Consider the following 13,365-nt stretch of genomic DNA (forward strand, 5'->3'; position numbering starts at 1 on the left):
AAAAAAAAAAAAAAAAAAAGACTGGGCGCGGTGGCTCAGGCCTGTAATCCCAGCACTTTGGGAGGCCGAGGTGGGTGGATTACGAGGTCAGGAGATGGAGACCATCGTGGCTAACACAGTGAAACCCTGTCCCTATTAAAAGAAAATACAAAAAAAAAATTAGCCGGCCATGGTGGCGGGCGCCTGTAGTCCCAGCTACTCAGGAGGCTGAAGGAGGAGAATGGCGTCAACCCGGGAGGCGGAGCTTGCAGTGAGCCGAGATAACGCCACTGCAGTCCAGCCTGGGCGACAGAGCGAGACACTGTCAAGAAAAAAAAAAAAAAAAAAAAAAAAAAGGACAACTGGAATTACCAACAATAGTTTTGTTAATAAGATCATTAAGTAGGCTTCCAAACTTTAATATAATCACTCTTGCGTCATAATACAATATGAAAGAAATAATACAAAAGGGTTCACCTCTCAAGTCTATTTTCATTTTGAATGCTACGAATATATGCATTTAAAGTATTTTAAGAGTCAGGGTTTTGTTGTTGTTGTTGTTTTGTTGAGATGCAGCCTGGCTCTGTCACCCAGGCTGGAGTGCAGTGATGTGCTCTCAGCTCACTGGAACCTCTACCTCCTGGGTCCAAGTGATTCTTCTGTCTCAGCCTCCCAAGTAGCTGGGACTACAGGTGCGCACCACCACATTTGGCTAATTTTTGTATTTTTAGTAGAGACAGGGTTTCACCATATTGGTCAGGCTGGTCTCGAACTCCTGACCTCATGGTCTGCCTGCCTTGGCCTCCCAAAGTGCTGGGATTACAGGTGTGAGCCCGGCCAAGTGTCAGGTTTTAATCCTGTCCCTTCCATTTACTTGCTATATGGCATTGGACAAACAACTTTTTAAAAAAATAAAATGAGAACTTCAAATCAGATTATATCTAAGTTTACTTTCAGTTCTACAGTTTGAACATGTTTTTTGAAATTGTTAACAATAGAAAGTCACAAACCTCTTGCAACTTATCCTTGGAAGAAAAGTGAGATGTTGTGCCAGAGATGATGATTCTTATGGCAAATGAGCCCAAGTCAAATCTGAAAATAAAAAGAAACACCATAGAAAGTCATAGAAATACTGACCTTATGTTTATTATATCCTGTATTATATTTTTAATGTATATTAATAACTATGTGATAAGCTTGTGTATTACAATAGATACTGTTAATTACCATAATAACATTCATCCAGTACAATTCTAAAGCTGTGAAACTTATCAAATTTTACTCTAAAATGAAAGGTAGATACTGCTTCTTTGGGTAATATGGTTATTCAGCAATGTTTATGTTTAATTTTATGTTTCTGTTTAAAGCAGTGTTCCCTACTTTTTTTTTTTTTTCACTGCATACTCCTGTCAGTAAAGATTTTTTGAGCAAGAACTTCTCAATATACATATTTTTATTTATAAATTATATGGGCTGGGTGTGGTGGCTCACACCTGTAATCCCAGCATTTGGGAGGCTGAGGCGGGTGGATCACCTGATGTCAGGAGTTTGAGACCTGCTTGACCAACATGGAGAAACCCCATCTCTACTAAAATACAAAAAAATTAGCTGGGCGTGGTGGCACATGCCTGTAATCCCAGCTACTTGGGAGGCTGAGGCAGGAGAATCGCTTGAACCCAGGAGGCAGAGGTTGCAGTGAGCCAAGATCGTGCCATTGCACTCCAGCCTGGGCAACAAGAGTGAAACTTCATCTCAAAAATAATTAATTAATTTAAAAAATTATATGCATACGTTAAGGAATGATAAAATTAAAAGCATGAGATAAATAATGTAAATAATATATTTATTAAACTTTTTACACTATATATCATTTATGTTTATAAATTTATAACACTATACAATTTAAAATTAGGTAAGAAATAATAGACACTCTAATGTATTGAACTTCTTGCACACTTTCTCATCCCATTTTGGATACCACTGTGTTTAAACATTGTGTTTAGTGGGGCAATGTTACTTGGTTGAACTCTCATTAATGGCCACAGAATGCATCCTTCAACCTGATGTTTTATATATGGAAAACTTGTACTACGGGTCAAAGTGATTCATGCTGATAAAGCAGAGCACAGTTACAGCTCAGAAAAAATATGGTTCCAAGTCTGGGCTCTGCACATGGTTGGGCAGGGACATCATTTCCTATTTAAAATGAAATCCACAGCATTGTAGAAAAAGTCTGATCATTTCAGGAGGAAAATGACAATCATGCAAACAGACAAATCAATGGCTCAAGTAGAGTTTTAAAGGAAACATACACACACATACATATTAAAACAATTTCTATTTGGTCTCATGTGGCTGTCAACTCCTTGAGCATTTGGGAGAGAAGTGGAAATGTGCTTTTTGCTTATGCAAAGCTGTCTGAGGACTCTAAACCTTCCATGGCTATGACATGAAAGAGAAGGAACTAGGAATTAATGGCATCAGGGATGCTAACTCACCCCGACATAAACGAAGCAAATCATATCTCTCTGATTCAACATATTTCCATATAAGTCATAAATGACATTTTAAATTTGGATGGAGGATGGCTGAATGCCTTACAGGGTTTTGTGATGTGTGTGTGTGTGTGTGTGTGTGTGTGTGTGTGTGTGTGTGTGAGAGAGAGAGAGAGAGAGAGAGAGAGAGAGAGAGAGAGAGAAAGCAATGCTGTCTTATACATTCCATTCCAACAAAATCTAATCGTTATTGGTTATTTCTGAGGGATATTTTAGACCCAGGAACATATTGAAATGAGCTCCAGTTCTCCCCAAAGTTGAAACCACAGAAAAGACTCAGAACCAAAACAATTTGGAGGGAGGGCTCCCCAAACACTCCTGACTGGGTTTCTTTCACCTGAACCAAGGTCTCCACTGTGCCACCTCCACAGGGGCTCTCGGGGTGAGGAGTAGTTCTTACCAAAATTCCTGAGGTTTTCCCCCAGTACAAAACTGTATTAACAAACGAGGCCACATATGTGTGATGCACTATACAAGGCATCTTGGGATTCTTCTGGGCTGAGGAGACAGCCAAGAAGGAATGGTGGGAGGGGGCTGATGACTGCATTTAATTTAACTCAGACTTGCTCCCAGTGCTTTCTTGCCTGTACTGAATGAGAGAAGGCTGTTTCCCATTCCCTTATTCTCACGTCTCTCCCTTACCCCTGGATAGGATAATTCGGGCTAGGGAGTTTCAAAGTTGACTCCACTGAACTATTTAGATACAAATGGTATCATTTATATACTCTGAGAAACATTCGATTCCATTTGGCTTGAGGCAACTGAGACATCTGCATGGAAGAACACACATTGGATATAAACGAATACCAACTTTTTCAGAAGATGGGTCCAATTTTCTCTTACAAAATCCCACGCTAGTTGCTGCCCCTTTGGACGTCTGGCAATTGCATGAAGGAGAGCTGCCAAGTCCTGTGTCTTGATAACCTTTCCCTCCATTCCTAGTTCAAGTAACCTGAAGAAAGAAAAATAATTTGTTTCTAAATAGTAGTTATTTTGTACATGGACATTAACTTAAGTTACCAATATATTAAAGGAATAGAACAGAAAGAGAGATGATAAAAGTATAATTACCAATTTTTTAATGTTCCAATTAAACTTTTACCTTTTTTAGAAATAATTTTTATTTTGTTCCTAGCAAAAACGTTTACTTATTATTTCAAAGAACTTTGATTAGCATCGTTTATACATCTTATATGCAAGAGTGTACTTTTACAACAATAACTTTCCTTCAAGGTTCTGAAGATAAAATATAACCACTTGTCTAGTATCAATCATATGATTAATAACTAGGGAATACCTATTTTCACTATTTGCATTTTGTCAATATATTCTTTTCTGAAAGCAAAGTTAAAGCCATACACATTCTGATTCAATTATCTTATGCCTTTAAAACTGGTGGCTGAAGTTTTAGTGACTTCATTGAATTTGTGTCAGTTTACTTATAACCATTTAGTTAAATTATTGAACTTACTTCTGTAACTTTTCCTGATGCTTGCTCGTTGACAAAGCATACAGAATTTTGTTTTTTTCAGCACTTGACATTGACAGTTCATATAGCTCTAAAAGGTAATTCCATCCTGTTGTCGTCTGAGCACCCACAGAATACACAATCTTTAAAACATCTGTTGGTATACTGTAATATCAAGCACAAAAATGAAGAAAAAGTTTTATGAAAGAAAAACTCTTTTTTCTTATGACAATTTTAAGTCCCATAACAGAATAATCTCTGAATTGTTTTCAGTACTCAATGTATTAAATCTTTTTCTCTGCCAAACTCTATAAAAATATTTTATGTGCTTTTACTCTGCAAATCTGTGTTTTATCTCCTACTGATGATAAAATGTTAGCAAGAAAATAAGCATAAAATTTTCACCACTCTGTGGTGAAAATAGAAAGTTGATGTAGTCAACAAATATAAAAGCTTTCTGAAATACAAAACTACTGGTTTATATAAATTCTATTATGTAGTAACCACTATTCGTGCTATAAGAATTTTTTTAAAAGACGATTACTTGATGCTTTTTCATCACCAAGTTGAGGGCATTTTTTTCTTTTCTTTTTCTTTTTTCTTTTTTTTGAAACGGGGTCTTACTCTGTTGTTCAGGTTGGAGTGCAGTGGCGTGATCATGGCTCCCTGTAGCCTCAGCCTCCTGCACAATCCTCTTGCCTCAGCCTCCTGAGCAGCTGAGATTATAGGCACATAGTACCATACCTGGCTAATTTTTAAATTTTTTTGTAGAGACAGGCTCTCACTGTGTTGACAAGGCTGGTCTCGAATTCCTGGGCTCAAGTGATCTTCTCACCCCTTGGCCTTACAGGCATGAGCCACTGCACTTGGCCTAGTTGAGAGCATTTTCTGAGGCCTGTCCAGGAGTCATCTGACTCTCTAGGCCTAGAGAATCTTAATTTAGTACAAGTCATTAGTGTCTAGTTATTTTGTAATTTTTTAAAACTGATAAGATGCAGTGACATGATTTTCTGTCCTTCTACAAAAGACACCACTATTTTGATTTTTATTATCTTGAGGACATTAACCAGGTTTTATTCTAAATGGGCATATGACTTTTTAATCCCAAATGTCAATGGATCAACAAGAACTGTTATCGATGTCTCAGAAAAAACATAACACAGAGCATTGAGGAGGGAGCTAGAAACTTGGATTTGTGAAGCCAGAAACTTGCATTTGTCATGAAGTGACCATGTAGTAGAGATTGTACTAGCCTCCATACATCTTATTTAACTGTCAAAAGCTACCCTCTGAGATAGCTATTATCCTGATTTTTTTAAAGTGGAAATAAATCTCAGAAAAGTTAAGTAACTTGCACAAGATGACATAGTTTGCGATTTTGCAGATGGGATTTAAACCTATGATTCTAATACTTGTGCTACTTCCGCTATACTATATGTACTTAAATACTCCAAGTGACATTGAATAATATAATGAAGATCAAATAATTAAATTTTAATACATATTGTTTTCACTTTAGTGTATTTTGCTGAACAAATTTATAACAGTTGGTAACAAACACACTGTAAGCTTCTTGAAGGTAGGCCGCATGGTTGTTTTGTTCACCACTTTATCCTTAGCTCCTACAGCAATACCTGGCTGGCATAAAGGAAATGTGCAACTAGTTACATTTCAAATCCACAAATGAATGAAGTAATCAATTCATCTATGTAAAGAAATTCTTCATTAAAAGTCATACTAGCAATCTTGGAGTTTAGAAAAAGCCAATAATATTTAATTACATATTTTTGTTTATGAGCATAAGTAAGTTTACCTAGAATATTTTCATAGGTATATTCAACATGTTGAACATTTATATCTACTGTAGGTGGGTTACTGCAGGTTAAGATTATCCTTCTTATAACCAGCATAAAGATGAAATAACAGTATTCTATTTTGTATAGGGCAGCAGGATGTTTACATTTTAGCTTCACTCATACAACCCATTCAAACAGAAACAAAAAGAAGAGAATAATAGATTTAAAATGTTTTTTTTAAGGTTTTTTTTTTTTTTTTTTTTTTTTTTTTTTTTTTTTTTTTTTTGGTAAAACAGATTTTAGGCTTGAATCCCAACAAGTAAAAAAGTCCAAAAAGAAGAAAACTTGAATTACTTTTTTAAAAGGAAGAATTCAAGAAAGGATTTCAAAAAGCTCACTGAGATTTAGTTATAGCGAGAGAAGTTATGATAGCATGTTATAACAATTTGGCACTGGAAATTTTTCTTTTTTTTTTGAGACAGAGCCTTTCTGTGTTGCCCAGACTGGAGTGCAGTGAAGTGATCTCGGCTCACAGCAACCTCTGCTTCCCAGGTTCAAGCAATTCTCCCACCTCAGCGTCCCAGGTAGCTGCGATTACAAGCGTGCACCACCATACTTGGCTAATTTTTGCATTTTTAGTACAGACAGGGTTTCACTATGTTGGCCAGGTTGGTCTTGAACTCCTGACCTCAGTGATTCACCCTCCTCGGCCTCTCAAAGTGCTGGGATTATAGGCATGGGCCACTGCACCCTGCCAGCACAGGAATAATGGACACCATTACATTTCATGGTAGAGATTGTACTAGTCTCCATACATAGCACTTACAGTGTGAGAGCATGAAACAGGGTTTGTAATTCCCAGCATGTTTTTTTTTTTTCTATCCTCACTAAAAGGTTTTAGATCTAATGTCTTGCTTGATCAAAGACTTTTACATCAAAGAGAAAAGAACAAAGAGTAGGACAGAAGTCTATATCTACTTTAATTTTCCACTGGATTCCATCCACTGAGAGAAGAGTTCAGCAGCTTTCTGGATGCAAGGAGCATGGTTCAGGTCACAGGCCAGCTTCAAGAGAGCCGAGCGGAGCATCCTGTCCCAGACTGAGCCCTCGTCACTCCAGCTTTGCCTGTCAATCACTGGCTTAAAATACTGAAGAAGGTAACGCTGTAGAAAATATGAGATGGTTAGCAGAGAGGCTAAATTTAGTCCTTAACACAGCTCTTGCCCATCTAAAGGGCTCAACTCTAAACTTTCTGCATATTTCCCAATCTTTCCCCAAACAGTGTATCTTTGTATTTCTCTTATCTTTTTCTGGCTCCTACCCACCACACTTAGGAAACAGTTTTTGCATTAAAACATAGTTTAATTTCCTATCTGAAAGGGGAATATCAATGGATATAAAATAAAATCACCTTTAGTAGAGATGCTTTGCACGTGATCCTGGTTATCTAGCTCTTAGGATTGGCAATGATAAAGAACGAGGGTCATTGACCATTAAATGCTATCAGTCAGTCTCCTGAGCTGCTCCAGATTTAACCTCAAGGACTTCAGACAAAACAAACTGAGCCTCACTGATACTCCAGACACCGTGTATTTACTTAATACATTTTCTAAAAGCAACACAAACCTTGAGGTTTTCAGAGATATCTGAAATATTCCTTCTGTCCATCATGTGGTAAAACAATTCCAAGTAACTCAGACCTTTGAGAAGTGCGGGGCTGCTTGTTTCATGTTGGAGGTAGTGAGTCATGTCAAGAGCTTTGTCTAGGGTCAGTCTCCCTGCACTGAGGTATAAAAAAAATGGTGGTTTGTGTGTATCTTATAGTTTTTAATATTTTTAACATTAAAACAAATGTGAAATAGAGAACAATAACAGAAGTAGGTCATTATAGGTGGACCATTCAGTTTAAATCTTAGCTCTGCCACTGACTAGCTGGGTAATCTTGGACAAATTACCAAACCTCTCTGGACCTATTGCCTTTGTACAATGGGGATAATAATACTATCTTCGTCATAAATTTGTTGTGAGGATTAATGAGCTAATATTTTAAAATGCATTTAGAATAGTGTCTACCACATAGCAAAAGGTTAATAAATGAAATAAATATTAGCCAATATTAACATTTTAGTACCAAATAATATCAAACTTTTTACATATGATATCATTCTCTAATTGCTTCATGTGTGGGTTTGACTTGTTTCTCCAAGTACATTGGAGACTTTGAGGACAGGTGCCGTGTCTTGTTTTTCTTTGATGTTTGTCCTTAATCCTACCAGAGAAGTGATAATCATTGTGAATAGGGCAAAAGAAGTATTTTCACTTTTTAGATTCGAAAGTTACATGCCTTCTCTATGTTTTCTTTTAATGAGAAGAATAAACAACATGTTTATTATTCTAAGTACCAAAATGCTGGCGCATCTTCTGTAGAGGTAACAAACCATTATAACCTCACTGTTGGAAAGTGCTTCTCACGTGTGTTTCTGGGAGGCTATGTGCACACACAGGGTCTATAAGCCATTCTTGTGAGCACCTAACTCCCAGACTAACACAATCATGTAATGTGGAAACTGATTCCAGAACAAAGGATATCTTTCCGAGCTAATCATTAACATAATGCTCTACCTTCGCTGGGCTTATAAATTTTTTAAATTCCTGTCTAAAAAGAGGGAAAAGAGACCAGAAGGAAATGAAAAAGAACCAACCTTTGTTGTCCCTTTAATCTTCTCAATCATGATGACTTACTGCTTTAAAATAGACTTATGGAAATTTTTTTCAAAAATTTCGCCTGAAGACAGAAGGCTGGACCATATACTCCATGATTCTGTGGTCTGCCGTATTTTTTTTTTTTTTTTTGGAGACAGAGTTTTGCTCTTGTCACCCAGGCTGCAGTGCAACGGCATAATCTCAGCTCACTGCAACCTCTGCCTCCTGAGTTCAAGCGATTTTCCTGCCTCAGCCTCCCGAGTAGCTGGGATTACAGCCATGTGCCACCATGCCTGGCTGATTTGTAATTATTAGTAGAGACGGGGTTTCACCATGTTGGCCAGGCTGGTCTTGAACTCCTGCCCTCAGGTGATCCACCCGCCTCAGCCTCCCAAAGTGCTGGGATTACAGTGCTAAGCCAACCCCGCCCAGCTAGTCTGCAGTATTTAAAAAAAAAAAAATCCACAAAATATTACTACTCCTTCCCACCTGTGTGAGTAGCACAATACCTGGCACAGTTGATACCTTAGCATCAGAAATAGGCGGAAATGATATTCCAGGGCCATGAGTTTAAAAAGAATATTTGACATATTAAAACTACTTTACATTAAGCCAGTTTTTCTTTTCAGCCCAGCCTAATTGATTTCTTACTAAAATCAATGCTATTATTAAAAATACTTACTTTTATAGTTGCCTATTTCTTTTAATTTTAATATTTATTCATAAGCGACTCCTTCTCTTTTTATATAGTTACTAAATTGGTTAATAAAAAAATCTAAGTCCTCATTACTCACCCTATGCTTCAAAAAATGCATAGAATATTTTCTGAATGTTTGTTTAGCTTAAAGAATAAAAATAGATAAACATAAACTTTAGCCCAACAGTAAAACTCTATACCTACTTACTTGTATATAATTTCAGCTAGATTGTACCTTTGAGAAATAACATCATAGTCTTGAAGCACCAATTTAGGCTTTTTGTTTGTTTGTTTGAAACGGAGTTTCGCTTCTGTTGCCCAGGCTGGAGTGCAATGGCACAATCTTGGCTCGCTGCAACCTCTGCCTCCTGGGTTCAAGCGATTCTCCTGCCTCAGCCTCCCAAGTAGCTGGGATTACAGGCGTCCACCACCATGCTTGGCTAATTTTTATGATTTTAGTAGAGATGGAGTTTCAACATGTTGGCCAGGCTGGTCTTGAATTCCTGACCTCAGGTGATCTGCCTGCCTCGGCCTCACAAAGTGCTGGGATTACAGGCGTCAGCCACCAAGCCCAATCTGGGGGTTTCTTTTTAAGGTGTGGGACTAAAAGAAACAAATATAGCTTTTTCTATAGGCAAATTGAAGTTGTCATTTCAATTCCACTCAACTTATACAAGACCCATGTCTTTAAATTACATTTAAAATGTATGAAAACCTAACTAAAATAAATATCAACTCTTGCATCAAATTCTCTCTCCATGCTGGGTGCAGTTGCTCATACCTGTAATCCCAGCAATTGGGGAAGCTGAGGCAGGATGATTGCTTGAGCCCAGAAGTTTGAGACCAGCCTGGGCAACATAGGCAGACCCCATCTCTGTCAAAAAATTTAAAAATTGGTTGGGCGTGGTGGTGTGTGCCTGTAGTCCCAGGTACTCAGGAAGCTGAGGTGGGAGGATCACTTGAGCCCAGGATGTTGAGGCTGCAGTGAGCCATGATCACACCACTGCACTCCAGTCTGAGTAATAGAGCAAGACCCTCAAAAAAGGAAGGAGAAGGAGGAGGAGAAGGAGAAGGAGAAGGAGAAGGAGGGGAAGGAGAAGGAGGGGAAGGAAGGAGAAGGGAAAAAAAAAGGAGACAGTGTTGTGTCGTGGTTAGGAGAATGGCTCTGGAGCAAGCCCTTGGATAACGATGTCTTGTCCATTAAGAACTAAATAGTATCACCTCTTGTAAAGATTGATTTACACTGGGTGTGGTGGCTCATGCCTGTAAACTCAGCAATTTCGGAGGCTGAGCAGGAGAAGTGCTTGAGGCCAGGAATTCAATATCAGCCTGAACAATATAGGGAGATCCTGTCACTACAAAAATAAATAAATAAATAAATAAATAAATAAATTTAATTAAAAAGAAAAAATTCTGTCTCCAAACTAAATATGATCACTATTGTTTCCTTTAATTCTTTTTTTGTTTGTTTGTTTTTTGAGACAGAGTATCATTCAGTCACTCAGGCTGGAGTTCAGTGGCATGATCTTCTGGGTTCATACGATTCATGTGCCTCAGCCACCTGAGTAGCTGGGATTACAGGCGTACACCACCACACTGGGCTAATTTTTGTATTTTTAGTAGAGACGGGGTTTCACCATGTTGCCCAAGCTGGTCTCAAACTCCTGGCTTCAAGTGATCTGCCTACTTCAACCTCCTAAAATGCTGGGGTTACAGGTGTGAGCCACCATGCCAGGCCTCAATTCTTTAATAGAAGTTTCATAAAGCATGGAGGAAAGTGTTTTATAGTATTGAGAAAGAACATCAGGTAAAAATATTTTATTTATCTTTATCTATTATGAGAGCTTTAAATTGTTTTCTTATACAATTGCTCTTTGTTATAAAAGTAATATAAGTAAATATAAACAAATTACAGAACAACTGGAAATTAGACTCATAATGACAAAACAACCAGAAATTAGAGAAGACTCATAATTTCAATACCCTACACACTCACCAATAGCATTTTAAAATAATTCCTTCAGGTTTCTTTTTCCCCTTCGCACTTATTTTTTCATATGTAGTTGCAAACAAACATAATAATACACAAACTTACATTCTGCCTTTTTCCCAACTTCACATTATTTGAAATGTACTTTTCTATGTTGTCACCTCCTCTTCCTATTCATCTCATGACATTTCAAATAATTTGTATTAGATAATACTAATAATGTTAACAGCTGACATTTATTGAGTAAGTACTGTACTTACTGCTTTATCTTCATTACCTGCGCAATCCTCCAAACCCTGTATGTCGGATATTATTAGTAATAAAGTTTTAAAGCCTGGAAAATTTAGGCTTAAAAAGGTTAAAAAAAAAAAACTTGCCCAAGTTCAAAAAATTAGTAAGTGAAGGCATAGCACTTGAAATCTTCTGTTTTCATATAAAATTTGTATTCTTAACTTCATTAATCTGTTTACTTAGTGAAGAAAAGATGATTGGTTTTCCACCAATGCATCAATAACTGCACATTTCCTCCTGCTAAATTTAGACAATCTTAAGTGTATAGGCTAGAAACAGCAAAAAAGACTTCACAACTACCTAAAAGATTAATTTGCTGAGTTGTCAATATTCTCCATTTTTTTCCTAGTCTTGCATTGTTAATCTGTCTTCTCTTCAGTCTGCTCAGAGCTTCCTCCTTTGAGCAGCCAAGCCTCCTTCAGCTAGCAATAGCCTGCTTCTTAGCGCACCTTTCATGCATTCACTCCTATGTAGGATGGTGTTTTTCCTAATTTTGGCTTCCAATGAGCTGTGCCTCCAAGATGTTCCTGAGACCCATGGGACTGAGGATTAAGCCTCACTTTCTCTTTTCTTTCTAACTGAAGGATTCTAGTGTACCAAGAAACTTTGTTTCAGAGATGTCTTGCTGGTCACTGTCACTCAATTTGACCTAAACAAGCTTCCGAAAGAAAATTTTATGCCACGTTGAGTAAAGTGAGTGCATCACAGTAATTCTCAGAATAGAGAAAGCTTACAATGCACAATATACTTCCTGGTCCTCAATTCCCTCCACCCATTGGTGATCTTGTGACCCAATTCATTCTACACATTATTCTGTTGATGATACATAGAAAAGGAAAGAAGACATTTTGTCCTTCCAGGAAAGTCTAGAGAGGAATAAATGCAAAGAGCCAATTATTACTTCATTTCCCTACAAACTTCATACTAATTTCTCCAGTGTAAGTAATGATTAGATTTCATAACAACCCATTTAAAATTGTAAAGATTAAGCCTATATTTGTACTTTTTATTTAAGAGATTACACAGGTATTTGGTGTAGCAGCTACTATCATAAATACATTTTAAATGTGAGGTCAAAAGCTCAAATACTTGGAGAGTCCACACTAAGTGAATGAAACAGGCCATTTGGGATATTGGTGCTTGGGAGAAAGTAGGCCTGGCATAAAGGGAGTTTGGCCCACTGCACTCTCCTTTATAGCTATCCTGTGGCCCACAGGATAAAGACCCACAGTTGCCAGATATCATTTTTAAAAGATTCCAGGGGTCAGGATTTTTAGGTAAGGTTCTCCACATTTTAAAATATTGGATTACATTTATAAACACAGTGTGGGTCAAAATATGTTATTAGTGGGTAGCCTTTGGACTAGTGTTACTGTTTGAATTCCATTCAAATCCATATCAAATGAATGACCAATGCTGAACATTCAGTATTGAAGTCTAGCATATCTGGTTACGGATCAGTTATTTCCCATGAAGTCAGAGGAAATGTTGCCTTACCCAACTAGCTGAAACACATCATGAATCAGACCTATTCTGTCCTTAGGTCTGAGAAGTGTGTGGTTCTGATTCAGCTGTGTGATGAGTTGGTCCCATCCATGACCCTCATAGTGAACAATGTAGTAACCATTTGAGTCCACATTAAATTTCACCCAACTGGTCTTTTCAGGTAAATCCAGAGTATCTAAGAGGATAAAATTGGCATAGGCATTTTATTAGTAACATACTCATTCAGAACATCTCCACAACTGTTAGTTTTAATCCAATTACTTATAAATCAATGGGAAGATGAAGTTTGGGGAGAGTCATAATGATATTCATTTTCATAGTTCACTGGATGATTTCTTTTTGGAAGATGGTCTTATTAAATTAATAAATAAGTTGATTCA

General features: G+C 37.4%; 1 protein-coding gene across 2 annotated transcripts in view; it reads right to left on the bottom strand.

Moving 5' to 3' along the window:
- ERAP2 (endoplasmic reticulum aminopeptidase 2) overlaps positions 1 to 13,365 on the bottom strand; it is a 58,703-nt gene that overhangs the window by 14,736 nt on the left and 30,602 nt on the right. For both annotated transcript variants that reach the window (XM_050795387.1, XM_050795386.1), the window contains exons 13-18: positions 12,977 to 13,160; positions 7,425 to 7,581; positions 6,777 to 6,961; positions 4,006 to 4,167; positions 3,346 to 3,486; positions 990 to 1,071 (exon numbers count right to left, since the gene is read on the bottom strand). In XM_050795387.1, the coding sequence (XP_050651344.1) occupies positions 990 to 1,071; positions 3,346 to 3,486; positions 4,006 to 4,167; positions 6,777 to 6,961; positions 7,425 to 7,581; positions 12,977 to 13,160 (911 nt within the window). The remainder of the gene's footprint in view (positions 1 to 989; positions 1,072 to 3,345; positions 3,487 to 4,005; positions 4,168 to 6,776; positions 6,962 to 7,424; positions 7,582 to 12,976; positions 13,161 to 13,365) is intronic.

This window comes from Macaca thibetana, chromosome 6 (assembly GCF_024542745.1).
Source record: "Macaca thibetana thibetana isolate TM-01 chromosome 6, ASM2454274v1, whole genome shotgun sequence".
Classification (NCBI taxonomy): domain Eukaryota; kingdom Metazoa; phylum Chordata; class Mammalia; order Primates; family Cercopithecidae; genus Macaca; species Macaca thibetana.